The sequence below is a fragment of the Procambarus clarkii genome, chromosome 7, assembly GCF_040958095.1.
Source record: "Procambarus clarkii isolate CNS0578487 chromosome 7, FALCON_Pclarkii_2.0, whole genome shotgun sequence".
In the NCBI taxonomy this organism is placed as follows: domain Eukaryota; kingdom Metazoa; phylum Arthropoda; class Malacostraca; order Decapoda; family Cambaridae; genus Procambarus; species Procambarus clarkii.
Window position 1 is genome coordinate 18,362,124 of NC_091156.1, and position 14,501 is coordinate 18,376,624.

Below are 14,501 nucleotides of genomic sequence, written 5' to 3' on the forward strand. Positions count from 1 at the left end.
AAAAGACATGGTCACTTTTACCCAAGGGAGGAAGGTACTGAATATCAAATATTTGTGGTTTAGTTTGGGTGTGGCTGGCCGAGTAATAGGGAGCTGCCCATAGAGTACTCAGACAAAAAAAAAAAAAAAGTCCCAAAGGCTATGATTGAAATGATAATTCAAAATATAATTTGCTTCACACCCACAGCATCAACAACAGCCTTCCATCCTACCCTATACAAAATAATATAATTTTTTTTTTATTATTATTGGTATAAAAAAAATGACCTTTTTGGGGGGGAGCATGGAGACCTCACTTATTGCCTTATTGTCAACCTCATCTCTCCAGGGGCAAAATTAAGTGTAGTTGGATGTTTCTTGAGATGTTTGTCTCTGTATTGGGGTTGCTATTTTTTAAGTGTTCAAGTCACTATATGGTAACTCTTTCATTCACATGTATCTGGCTATTTTTATCTACTTCAGCTTGGTTTCAGGGCTGTCATCCCTGACTAATTGTCAGTGATCATAAACTTTCAGAGTTCTTTTCCTTGATGCTGATCTGTGTGTGTTTTAACTGGTTAATTTCACTCCTCTTGATTTGTATCACTCCTTGGCAGTGCCTCTTAACTAAGTATAGCTTAAAGGGGTGTAAATATGACCTTTGTTTTTGTGTTTGCCCCCATAGTTTTCTCCAATAAAAAAGAAAAAGTTTGTCCATAGTATTTGCTCCATCCATTTTGTGATTTGATTTGGTTAGTGTACAGCAAGTGCAAGCTTCTTGCTGCCAAGTTTGTCTTAGGACTTTTGGCCTGGTTTAGAAAATTTGGCGGCTTTAAATAGTTTTTTTTGAGAAATTCCAGGGAAAGAGGCAGTTGCCAGATGCATGGCCCTAGAGCTCTGTGCCTATCTGGGTTCATCTTGCATAAATTGGTGCTGGTCTCCAGACTGCACTATTTGGAGCTCCTCTCACTTGAAATACTCCCACTTGACTGCCACTGATGGTTGCACCCCCTTTCTAGGTAGTGAAGTTACAAATGTGGGGTCCCCCACTGGAGCCTCTACTCTCTGGACCCCTGTACAATTTAGTAGCACTGCACAGTGAGAGTTCCCCTTCTCTTAGGCTCCAGTTGGTATTTTTCTGGCTTAGGCACCTGCCTTGGTTACTCTGAAGCCTTTACACTTTCTGTTAATTCTTGGTTTTTCAAAGTCCCCCGCTTGTACTTCAGTGGTGTCATCCTCCTTGGTGCTCTGTATTACTTAGGGGCACACCTGTCTTATACTGCATACCCATGACTTGTATTCATGCCCCCTGACTACCATCCTTGTACCCCTGTATATTATACCCCAAGCACTGACTTGTGGCTCTGCTGGTTGGTGTGGTAATGTATGAAGACTGGTCTTTGGCACCTGTTACTGCCATGTTCACCTTAAATTGCTGGATGGAATGTTGGGTTTATCCCAGATGTCTACTGTGACCTCCATTGTACTTGTGTGTGTGTGTCCATAGTTGGGTGTGCCTTCTTTCAGGGCTTGTGCACTTATCATTGCATATGGGCTTTGAAATGGGCTTCTCTTATCTGTGTTCCTCCTGTGGGTCCTGCATGGCTGGCCTCTGTGGTGCTTGCCTGTCGGTGCTTATCTATGACTGACTATGGGGGAGTGAGTTCTAACTCTTTGTCTTATATCCTAGTCATTTATACCCAGTACTCTAATTACCACTCTCAATATTAAAGTTTCATCATATGTTTTTTCTTGTTGTGGATGGTGTTGGGTTTCCAGGATCTCTTCTCTGCTTCTGGCTCTCAGATTTTTAGTGTGTGCACATGTAGTCCAGGGCTGGTCACTTGAGCTTTGGTGACTTCCCCATTTGGGTTTTGTCTGAAGGCATATGATCCATTGTGGTACATTCAGCCTCCTCCGTCTATGCTGAAAGTGTGTGTTTTTCCTTCCTTTGAGGTATTGGGGGTCTTGGTTCAGTTATGCTTTCAGGGCTGGCCTGTCTAAGAGTATTGGGTGACATACCCAAGGATTTTTTTCTGAGATTTCATGGTTCCATTTTGCTGCCTAGGAGTAAAGCAAACCCAGTCATGTGACCTTATTTTTGGGGTTGGAGTTGTGCAGTTCCCCGTTTCCAGTATAAGTATTGCTTCAGTGTTTCCTAGGGATCAGCTTGTCACTTTGTGTTGGTGTTTGTGTTGTGTTGTGTTCCTCACATACTCCTTGATCATATCCTTCTCATATCAGACAGACTGGTGTTGTTCCTATTGAGTTAGGTACTGTCTGTCTGGTCTGGGCCCTTCTCTTTCTGGTCCCTGCCTTCCCTTGGTTGGCAAGCTTTTCCTTATTTTTTCTTGGGCTGCTCCTGTTTTTCCAGCTATTAGCTTTGTCAAACAGGGACTCCTCTCTGTTAAGTAGGGGGTCTTTTCTGTGCTTTCACAGGCAGTGTGTGCAGCTTTTTCATTTTGTGTTGTTGGCTGTTGGTGTCTTGAGATGAATAGCCCCTCCACCACAAACCTTTCCTAGGAAAGTATGCCCTCTTCCCCTGCAGGTGTGACCTTGGGATGCTTGTCAGCCCAGGGGTGCCTATGGGATCCAAGTGATTTGGTTCTCCTCTTTCTTGTGGCTCCATCTGGTGCCATTCTTTTGGCTCTGGTAAACTTTCCCTCCTTAGGGGCTCCCTTGTGATAGTGGTCTTCCTTTTGTAGGTGACTTGAGAAGCAACAAAGGAAGGGGGGGGGGCCCTTTCTCAGAAAAGTGTAGATCATAATGAAATGCTCCTTTAAATGCCTTTACCTTGGTTATTTCTATTCCCCTACTTTTTTTCCCATCTTCTCTATGTGTGCTTGAATTTCTGATCTTCAAGTGAGGTCTACCTATTTCACAGATTCTATTATGGCCCATGCTACCATCTAATAGCAGTTGGAATAGCAGCTAGTTAACAACCATTAGTTAGCAAATTATTTGTTTCCCTCACAATTGCAATGATTGCTATGGGTTATTGTGTACTGGTTTATTTTGTTTTTTTTTATGCAAGTAGTTGCTTGGTGGAGGATTGAGATTGGCGCCTCTCGCCAGCTACATGATAAGACCATTTGTAAAGAGCATTGTCATGATTGGGTAACAAGTTGACTAGAGCCTATTTGTTTTGTGCACCCCTTTCTAGGTAGTAGAGTTACAATTGTGGGGTCCCCCACTAGAGTCTCTCCTTTCTGGACCCCTGTGCAATTTAGTAGCACTTCACAGTGAGAGTTCCCCTTCTCTTAGGTTCCAGTTGGAAGAATAAAGAATAAGGCTCTGGCTTGGGAATTAACCGAGTGGCTGGCTTGGGAAGAAGTGTTTCACTATGCTCTAAACTTTTTGTGCTTATATTGAAACATCTTGAACAAAAAGTAACAAATGTCTTATTGTAAAAAGTGAGCAAGATATATATGTTGACTTATTATAAATCAAGATTATTAGAGAAGCGTCGAGAGGCCATGGCAGCTGTGGACCTGATGCGAGAAACGGTGAGAAGAATAGTTGATCAGGAAGAGGCACGTAAAGGTCTTGTCATACTACAGTAAGTGTTTACCACTTGTACAATTTATTTATTTATTTTAAATATGTATTAATGTAAATATTTAGAAGGTTTCTTAATGTCAAATATTTAAATATTATGAACAGAACCATAATTTATTGACTTTACAAAAATATAGATTTGTTTACCCCCATAACAATAAAAGATTGAAAAGCTACATCTAAATCAGACTCCTGTTTAGTGAACATGAGTAGAACTTATGACAATATGCACCTTGGATGTTGCGGAAAGATTTATATTGGCCTTGTAATGATACTACATTCTTATTCATAGGATGATGTTTGCCTAAAGGTTTTTATTATTGAGTAGTACAGTACTACATTTTAATAATATTTTTTTGTTTTAAAAATGTAATATTACAGTACTGTTATAGTTTAAATATTAGCAGAATAATATTACATGCTCTTTTATCAATCACTGAACAGTATTTCTTCACTTGCTGTTAACTTTTCATACTACAGGTACTTTCATTTTTATTATTATTATTATTATTATTATTATTATTATTATTATTATTATTATTATTTTAATTATCATAATACAGTACCATTCCCCCACTTTTGTGGAGTGTGGAGGCTTCGGCTTAGAAAAAAAATTGGGAAAAAATATAATGAAAGTAGGTTGTAGGTACAGTATTAACAAATCTGTACAGTGGTGCAAAGCTGAAGTGGACTAATTGGGATTGAAACCCTTCTGGCTCACCAGCAATTCCAGTTTTTTATATTATTATATAATATAATATTGATTTTGGTCTAACTGCCTGGATGTACTTGGAATTCATATACAGTATATCATATATATATATGAATTAGATATATCAAATATTTAAAATAGTCCCTGCACATACAGAGGGCTCCCATTTGCTTTCTGAGGCCTCCATTAACCTTCCTCCATCTTGAAAAAAATTCTGAGTCCCTCACTGTCCTAATAAAAAAAATGTGGACCATTTTTGGCAACATCACCATCTAGTGTCTGAATATTTAGGGCAGCCATCGAGGAGACACTAAACTTTTAATAACAGCAAATGATGGTTACCTTGTATATATTTCAGACAAAATGTGTGCTATGTGCAATTTTTAATAATAATAATAATTATTATATTAATAAATGGGCTATTATTATTATTATTATTATTGTATTTGTAATGATGGATAAGAATGCCATAACATTATCTCCTGTGTCAGAGCATGGTACGGACAGCTAGTGGTGGAGGGTGAGCAGGAGGAATGCGGCTCACCTGAGGTAGTTGATGTGACTATTGCCCTACAGTGCTTGGTTAAAGACTCCAAACTAATATTACAAGACTCATCTAAGGTAGGTTTTTCTTAAGAGCCTACATAAATGATCACATTGTTAAGTTTCGATTGTCAAGACAAGAATCAGGGTTGGTGGGCTACACACAGTTACACCATTAATAAAACTTTTGATTACACAATAAAGTAATCTTACTTATATTAGAGGCAGGTGTCAAACATGCAGCCTGTCATTCTTCTGTGTGCAGCCTGTGGTCCACTGTCTACTTGAACTGCATCTTAAGCATACAAATAATTCTGTTTAAGTTAAAGTTACTGCTTATGTATTGCCAAATTACTCCTTTTGTTGTGTTCACTCAAAGGGAGTCCCTTAGAGTAGTATATTTGTGAATATCATTCCTATTGATATCAGTTATTTGTAGTTCTAAGTAGATCACTGTACAAGTTTTAACAGTCAATGTCAACAATGAATGTTAACAATGATAAAGTAAATTATTAACACTAATTATCATCATTACACAACTATTCCTGTGGAGTCCAATAAATGATACTGTTAAATGTTGACCAAACCACACACTAGAAATTGAAGAGATGATGATGTTTCAGTCCATTCTGGACCATTATCAAGTCGATTGTGATGAGACGAGGGAGGCTAGGGCATTAAGTAGGCAAGAAAGAGAGAGAGAGGTGAGGAGATGGAAATCTTAGTCTCTCAAATCTTGTCTCTTCAATTTCTAGTGTGTGTGGTTTAGTCAACATATTTCAGCCACGTTATTGTGACTCATCAACTGCATATGTTAAATGGACTCCCCAGCAGTGATTACTGATTCATAACACAAAATAAAATATCTATAGCCGTTTTGCATAGCTTCTAGGTCTTGGAGTAGACCAGGGCACGATGCCTTACGTTACCTCCATGTTGAGTTTGAAACTTTGAATAGAACCGTGAGTGTTTTAGAAGAGTTGATCCATTCCTGCAAAGTACAAAATATGGTGCAACACATTGAAGATATCCTACTAAAACCTAGATGAGAGACAAGGCCAGAAAGCTGAAGCTCAGCCTCCACATGCACAACTAGGCAGGCGTCAAACTTGGGGCACGAAGGGGGTGGGTGGAACAGTGTAATTGGGAAAGAGAGTGGGTGAGGTAGGAATGAATGGGGGCTGGTGTTAGTTGGGTTGTCATTACATGGAAACATGGTAGGCTGGTGGCTAGGGTTGATTGGGACAGGAGCACTCAAGTGTGCTTATGTTGGTTGAGTTTTGGCTCTTTGGTTCTGCTTCTTGACTTTGTCAATTGCTATATAGGTTCCTGAGCCAATTATTGTGTCGTGTCTAAATATGAAGCTGTGTGGAGTCTGTCTTTTCTACTTCATTTTATAGTACATTTCATGTTTCTTATTCTGGCATAATAAAACTGAACTTTTTTAATGTCTAATTTGAATACTTCGTTTCCGTCTGTGCTTCCTTGGTCATGTACCACCCATTCTGTATAGTAATGTCCTTGTTTGCCCTGTCAATTTTCCTGAGAATTTTATGTTGTAGTCATGTCTCCTCTTATACTTGTCTTCCAATGATGTGAGGTTTAATTCCTTTACTTTCCTCATAACTCTTTCCTCTCAACTCTAGTAGTAGTCTAATTACATATTTCTGGACTTTCTCTAGCTTTGTTTTGTGTTTAGTAAAATAAGAACTCTGTGCTTGTACTGCATATTTCAGAATGGGCCAGACCTGCAATATACAAGTCTTAATGATAAAATTCAGATTTCTTTTGTTGGCCATCCTTGTACAGTATATACAGTTATTGATACCCATTTAATGTAGGCATTAAGAGACACGTTCAGTGATATTGGAAGTCGTCTACTCCTGTACACCCTCTATTATCCCCCTCCCCCCAAGAAAAGGATACCTGCTGACATTGACCAGTACTGATACCAATACATTGGTAACCTTTGTTATTCGTCATTATTTGCTTTGAGTGGCTGGTCCATCTTGAGTTATTAATGTTGGCAACCACTTCACTCAAATACTGTATTTATCACTTCTTTAATTATTCCACCAGATATTTTCTGTTTTTAATAACTCAGTTGCTTTGTATTTCATTGTACTGTCTTATTGTGCATGCTTATAGTGCTTTAGTACTACAGTACTACTGCTCTTTATCCACTTAGTGAAAGAATTAGAACTAATATTACTCTTTTTTTTCATATTTACAGTGTTCTCTTCCGGGTTTTTATGATCCTTGCCCTGGAGAAGAAAAGAATCTGTTTGTTCGTTACCTGTTTCATGCTGTAACTCATGAAGTAACAATCAAGGATAATGAATCGCTCAGGATACCAAACAGTGTAAGTAATTATTCTTTTAAGACCTAGGTTCATTGCACTTTTCTGCAGAAGAAAGTGAGCATAAGAGTAAACTGCAGAAGGCTCTCTTGGCCCCATGCTGGGCAGCCCCTAACTATACCCAACCAAACTTGCCCCTATATATGTCTAATCTACACTTGAAGAACACTAGTTCTTCAAGTGTAGATTAAATAAATGGAATGCACTAGGCAGTGATGAGGTAAAGGCTGACTCCATACACAGTTTCAAATGTAGATATGATAGAGCCCAGTAGGCCCAGGAATTTGTACACCAGTTGATTGACAGTTGAGAGGCGGGACCAAAGAGACAAAGCTCAACCCCCGCTAGCACAATTAGGTGAGTACTAGTGTTCCTATATTTTTTATATTAGTGGCACCTCGGCTTACGAATGCCCCTCTTTACGAACTTTTCGGGTTATGAGCCCAATTTATTCGTACAATCCAAATTGGGTTACGAACTTTGCCTCGGGTAACATAGTTTGTTGATACGTGTATGGCCGACATAGCTCGTGGTGGCACGGTGACCACGCCTCGGTTTACTAGTGCCTCCTGCCTAGTGACAATCGTGCCTGAATTCTTTGTAAAGAATTTTATTGTTTTTTCAGAATTTTGGGTATTTGAACATAAAAGTAATCATATATATTTTGCCATGGGTCCCAAGAAAGACAGTGGTAAAGTTCAACCTAAGAAATAGTTGAGTAGTGGCAGTAGAGGATGTCCCTTCCTCGTTAAGAAAATGTGTGAAGTATGAGAAGAACTGCAAAGTTTTGTTGAGAAAACTTGCCCAGATAAAACAGTAGCAGGCCGTTGCATTGACCTTTTAAATGACAATGCTACAGACAAGTGTTAAAATGTAGGGGAAAAAATGTGTCTTTAGACAAATTCTTAGTAAGACAAGCAAGCAGTGAGGCACAACCAGGTCCTGGTGGTACTCCTGCAAAGTGTAAGAGAGTACACTAACACCTTTCCTCCTCTCCCCTCCTCCTCATCGTCTTCCATACGCCAATAGTCATCAATAGATACATAGTAATCAATAAAGGTAAGCACTAACTTGTACATACTTAGTTCTAAAGATTTGGGTGAATTAGGTATAAAATTGACTTTGAAGTTAATATTTTTGGGGGTGTGGAATGGATTAATTCAGTTTACATTATTTCTTATGGGGAAAATACTTTGGTTTACGAATTTTCTGTTTACGACCTGTCTCTGGGAATAGATTAAATTCGTAAGCTGAGGTACCACTGTACTTGATAATCTGTTCTATAATCACCAACACTATTTTTAAGAAGGAGTATTCACCCTGATCTTCCCTGAATCAAAACTTTTTCCAATTTCTAAACATTGTTTTGCATTCTCAACTCTTTATCTTTGTGTAGAATGTAAAATTAGCATTGTTGATATTTTTTTTTGGTAAGAGGTTATTTCTAATTTTTTGAGATTTACTTATACTTTTTTGTACACATTTAAGTAAATTTGTGTCCAATTCATGGTACAGTAATAAAAATTGAACTTCATAATCTAAATGTGGCCTAATAAGAGAAGATAAAGTTGATGAATAACATTCGATGTCTTATTGCTAGCAGCCTATTTTTGCATGATCTGGTTGACTATGGATGGTGTAAAAGCAAACAGTATTCTGACACACCATCACACTTTTGTCACAGCACTCCTGCTTAAATAAACATAATTGTTCTGGGCTCCTTCCACTGCAAACAGTTACATTGCATCCAAGTTTACAATTTTGTTACTGTATTTTTGTTATTATGCACACAATATAACAAGCTTTTTTTTTCTTTATGTCAAAATCAATTATAAAGGTAAGTTTTAAATATTTTTTTGATTGTTACTTTTTCTGCACCAAATTTGATTTAGTAAAGGCATGGGCTTGCTCTACAAGACTACAGTACTATTATTTTATACTGGAACCGAGTTCAGTACAACACTCGTACAGTACAACTGTAATGAACCCCTGTTGCTTCCACCTTTCCAGTGCATTAATTATGGTTTGAGTGGGAGTCGAGTAAACTTTTCAACAGGTAGAAGAAACGATATGATGTGATAAATTTCTGAACAAGATGGGTAGTACTTCCTGAATTAGCAAGTGTGTGAGTCGGTTGGGGGTAAGTCCCTTACACTCTTTGGTTCTGCTTCTTGACTTTGTCAATACCTATATAGGCTCCTGAGCCAGTTATTGTATCGTGTCTACATATGAAGCTGTGTGGAGTCTGTCTTTTCTGCTGCATTTTATAGTACATTTCATGTTTGTTCAAGCAAAACATGAAGCTGTAAATGCCAAGACATTACTCCAGTCCAAAATCCAGTTGGAAAAAATTCTTAAGAACAATGGAGGGGGATGCCTTTAACAAACTGCCAGCTTCCTGTCCCCATCAAGGCTACTAGAAAGATGGCGGCCATTAGGTAAATTCAAGTAAATAATGGAACAAGTGCACTATTTCTGTTTCCAAGTTTTCTTCATGGATATTTCCATTGGAAAACATTTAGGCATTTAGTCACAACCTTCTAGCACTTACTCTTGCCATCCAGTATATACCTATTTAATTTTCTAAATATTTCTATGGAGAGCCCCTTTGACTCCCTGGAGCTATACCATCTGATGTGTATATATTAGACCGTGGCAACAGTCAATCAAAGGAGTTCTATGCTTACCGGGGGACCAGAACCAGAACCTGGCCCCCTCAAGAGAGGCACGAGGAGCAATGGCCTAAAGACACCCCCGTGTAATTGAAAGCAGTCTTTGTCTGCCATCTACCAGGTCAGATACCCAGAAAGGTAGGAATACAAAACAAACTACAGTACTGCTGGTAAAAAATTGCAAACCGAAAGCCGAACTAGCACTAGAACTCCCCAATCAAAACCAAGGAAACAAGTATGACGTCACCACAAATACCGCACATCCGTTTTCGCAACACCGCCCCTTCCCAGGAGGGGAACGGGGAGGGTCCCAGACCTCCACACTGGCAACTCTCCTCAGTTCACAGGCTGTTGTGAGGGCAAACGGTTTGGCTCCATCCTTTGAGCAGTGCTGCAGTGTGGTGTTGTTGTTCAGTATTGGTATCGTGCGTGCCAGGAGTAACACGAGTACTGGGGCTGCATGCACTAAGGCCACCTTCCCTAGTTGCCCATTACGTACTGCCCCTGCGGCTTCAGGGTTATCTTTCCTATGCCGTTCGGAACTACCTCCTCGTAGTTCTGTCACTGCTCGGTGATTGCCCGCCCTTGGGGGTTCGACTGGAGTGGTTCTTACTCTTGTTTGCTCTTGGGTAGAAGGTAGTTTCGTCGCTGGCTGGGGCGCGAGGTACAGTGCAGCTGTCTGATATACGCATAACAACCGGTTCTGTTCACCTGGAGACATTATGCTTTTGCGGGGTTTTTCTTTTGTTTTTGTTTTGCTGGTAGGGGTCTGCCTAGTGTGGCGTTAGGACCACTTGTAGGATTTTGGTGGCCCTCCACTAGTTTCCCGTGGCTTGCACACGTCGCAGGGGTTCAGCTTTTAGTTTGTTTGCTTGGTAGCTCTGGGATAACCGGTTAGCAAGTACCTTGCCTGGGCTTCCCTTAGCAGTCAGCCTAAGGGCCCTGGAAACCCCCATTGGGGCTCAGTGGTCCGATGGAAGAGACCTCAGAGTCCTACCTCGCCTTGTGCGAGTTTGAAGGTTGCTCTGTTCCCTTGACTCAGGGTGACCACTCACCGTCTTTGTCTCCGCCATGCTGCTTGTTGGGTCAATGACACCTTTGACTCGGAGTCCTGCAAGTGGTGTTCCTTGTTTGTACTCCAAGTCACCCAGTTCAACAAGATTGATATTCGGATGCAAGCAGCTTCGGCATTACGTGCACGGTTTAGGTTGCTGCAACGCGCAAGGTTGCTTTCCTTTCCGGATGCCGCAGCTGCCCCGCTTTTGTTATAGGGATCCGAACTTGGGAGTGTTAGCGCCTCGACTTTGGTTTCATCTGCATCCCTTAGTCCTTTCCCCTGCTGTGGTTTCATCCGCTCCCCCCACCCTCTGCTCCCAGCTCCCAACGTCTGAGAGTTTCGGAGTCGGGGCAGGGTTTGCCTGGTGGTGAGTCTCGGGCTTCTTCCGGGATTGCCCACTTCCGGATTGGCAGCGGAGGGCATTCGAGCCTGTTCCTCCTGCTGGAGCCTTTGGGCCGCGCCGGGGGGGGCCTCTTCGTCCCAGCTTTTCCAGTGGATTCTGTTTTTTCTCCAGAGGCAGAGGGTTTGGAGGACAGCTCGCCCCCGGGTCCTGACGTGGAGGGTCCCGTGGCTGGGGAGGAGTTGACTTGGGGGGCTTGGGCCTCGTTTGACCTGGCTTAGGTGTTGATACCCTCGGTGTGGGACTTGTTGTTACAGGGGGAGGGGTTTTCCTATCCCTCCCTCCCTGTACAAGTTTGATATGTGTGTGACTCCTCCCCGGGTTCGGTTCCGGGTTCCCTTGGGTTCTTCGGTTCCCATCTTCCAGAGGTTTTTGGCTTCCCGCATCACACCAAAGGTGGTGCGGGAAGCCCTTGCGGCTTACTTCTTGCGAGACCCGGATTATGCCTCTGTAATGGATCCTTCTTCTTTCGAGTTTGGCTCTTCATTTCCTTTCTGGGTGCGTTTACGAGGTGCTGGAGTCTTCCTGGTTGGAGGACTGTCCTTTCTTTTAGTTGGGGGCATGGCATTTGTTCTGTCGGACTCGTGCGCTTGAATGGCGGGAGTTGACTACTGTTGTTCAGGTTTACCTAGGGGCGAATTTGAGCATCTCAATGCGTGCTTGTTCACCCCGTATTTCCTCGTGATGTCAGTCAGGTGCAGCTTCACGCACAGGTATTCTCCCTTTTGGCGTCCCTGGTGGCCAAGGATTTGCACGCCTGTGGGCATTTGGCCTCAGCCTTGCGTTTCTTTTCTCTGCTGGAGCTGTCTTCGGACTGGCTCGGCGAGGATGTGCAGGAACTAGGATCCAGGCCGGTGTCCGGTGTGTTTGCTTCGGCAGCTTGGGCGTCGGCTGCCTTGTTGAAGATGTTTGCTCCATTTCTGAGGGAGGCGGTGTCTCTGTTCTTTGCTTCTCGCCTCGCGTGCCGCCAGGCGATGATCATCCACTTCATTTGAATCGGCTTGAGCCCTGGCTCTTAGATTTTCGTTCCCTTTTGTCCGTTGATGTTACAGTCTGTGGTGGTACATTTTCTGCAAGCGGCTTTGTCTAGTTGCCGGCCTACAGTATGTCAGACTTGGTTCACTGGGAGGGAAGGGGGGGGGGGGGGCGTGGTTGTCCTGCCTGGAAGGGTCGTGCCAGGTCTCAGGGTTCCTTCGGTTGTCGTAAGCCAGTAGTGTCAGATTCGGGACCGGCACCTTCTGTGGAGCCGTCTGCGTCTGGTCGGCACAGTGATCGCTCTGAGCGTCGGTTGGGCTCTCGTAGGGGTCGTTGGCCCTTTAGCTGGGTCGCCCCGTTGACGGGGCGATAGGGGGGAGGCTCACACTGCTTGCTCTCGCCTGGTCCCACGATTCATGAGCATTTCGGGTTGTTTCCTCTGGCCTGCGGTGGGCGTTGGGTCCGCTCCTCCTCCTTCGGGGGGATTGGGGCTGGCAGGGCAGGCCTCTTCTCTTGTGCTGTCGGGTCATCCGGGAGTGGGTTTGCTTAGGCGTGGTCGAAACGACAATGTCCCTCAGGTGGGTTTCCCGCCTGTTTTCTGTTCTGAAACGGGACTGTGCAGATCTGCGATTCATACTGGACTTGTCTCGTCTGAATCCCTGGGTCTTTTGCCCCCTCCTTTTGGATGACTACTGTCTTAAGTCCGGCTGTTTTTGTGCTGGGTGCCTGGATGGTGTGTTTGGACCTCCGGGTCCAGTGTGTTCTGTAATGATTTCTACTACCCGTAGTTCTAGGTGAACTACGGGGTTCGGGTTCTGGCTTACCTTCGATGACTGGCTGATGTGGGCTCCCAACCAGTCCATTTGTCTACTCGCCAGGGATTTGGTTCTTTCCCTGCTTGCTGTTTCGACTTTGAGTTGAGGAACAAGTGATGACCGCCTCCCGTGTAAGTCCCTCTTCTTCTTTATCTTTGGTTAGGTAGCCTCCGGGGAGCCAAAGGGGGCCTCACCACAGAAAACCAGCGTTGAATGTAATGAAATGCCATTTTCTGGGTGAGACCTGGAGGCTCCCCGGCATCCCTCCCTCCCTCCTGATCGGTGTTTTTTTTGCATTTTTGATACTCAACCTCTGAACTTAGGAGAGTTGCTGGCCGGGGAGGTCTGGGACCCCCTCCCGTCCCTCTCCCGGGGAGGGGGGGAGGGGGTTGCGCAGATGGATGAGCAACGTTTGTTGTGACGTCATATTGTTTCCTTGGTTTTGATTGGGAGTTCTGTTGCTAGTTCAACTTTCGGTTTGCAAATTTTGACCAGCAGTATTTTGTTTTGTACTTCCTACCTTTCTGGGTATCTGACCTGGTAGATGGCAGACAAAGACTGCTTCCAATTACACGGGGGTGTCCTTTAGGCCATTGCTCCTCGTGCCTCTCTTGAGGGGGCCAGGTTCTGGCTCTGGTCTTCGGTAGGCCTAGAACTTCCTTCGATTGACTGTTTCCACGGTCTAATATATACACATCAGCCCAGTATAGCTCCGGGGAGCCTCCGGGTCTCACCCAGGAAATGGCATTTCATTACATTCAATGCTGGTTTTTTGTTATTATTGCTCTTTGTGAATATTATATTATACCTTGTATAAATGTTGCACAGCATTTTCTATTTTTTTCAGCACATCGTTTGGAAACGTAACACAAGAGGACTACAGATGTATGTACATAGGCTACGGAAACTTGCCCTGTTTTAAAGTGTAAATAATGTAGAATGTGTATTATATGTTTGACTTAAAAAATATTGATAGTACAGTTGAGAATATTATACTGTGGAAGTAACTAAACTGGCCACCTGAGATGTGGCAACACAAGCAAAAATAAGTCGGTTACTGTATTAAATTATTTAATGCAGAATGCTTTTTGTTTCTGTACATTCCTCTTACAATGCTACTCCATTTTGCAGGATCCTTTGGTACAATACCTTGGTATACACTATTTTATTATTCTCATAAATATATTACAAACTTGAAAATAATATATAAAAGTACTCTGCTATTATATTAATTAAATTAAACAACTGCTTATGCAAATTTTTACAAATTTGTATATAAAAAAAGTATGCAAAATAGTTTTCTATATTGGTCGTGGTCATAAAGAATTTGTACCAGAGGATTCAAGCAACCTATGTAGTAATTATATAGACAAATGATACTAAATTAGGAAATCTTGAAATAAATAATAATGAACTTGATTTATTTTATGG

The 14,501-nt window shown here is 42.3% G+C and overlaps 1 protein-coding gene across 1 annotated transcript in view; it reads left to right on the plus strand.

Annotated features, from left to right (window-relative positions):
• The window catches only part of LOC123761383 (dnaJ homolog subfamily C member 11), a 33,224-nt gene extending 26,028 nt beyond the window's left edge, over positions 1 to 7,196 (plus strand). The window contains exons 10-12 of the mRNA XM_045747391.2: positions 3,431 to 3,538; positions 4,741 to 4,870; positions 7,026 to 7,196. Of these exons, the coding sequence (XP_045603347.2) occupies positions 3,431 to 3,538; positions 4,741 to 4,870; positions 7,026 to 7,181 (394 nt within the window). The 3' untranslated portion in view covers positions 7,182 to 7,196. The remainder of the gene's footprint in view (positions 1 to 3,430; positions 3,539 to 4,740; positions 4,871 to 7,025) is intronic.
• The last annotated feature ends 7,305 nt before the right edge of the window (positions 7,197 to 14,501 follow it).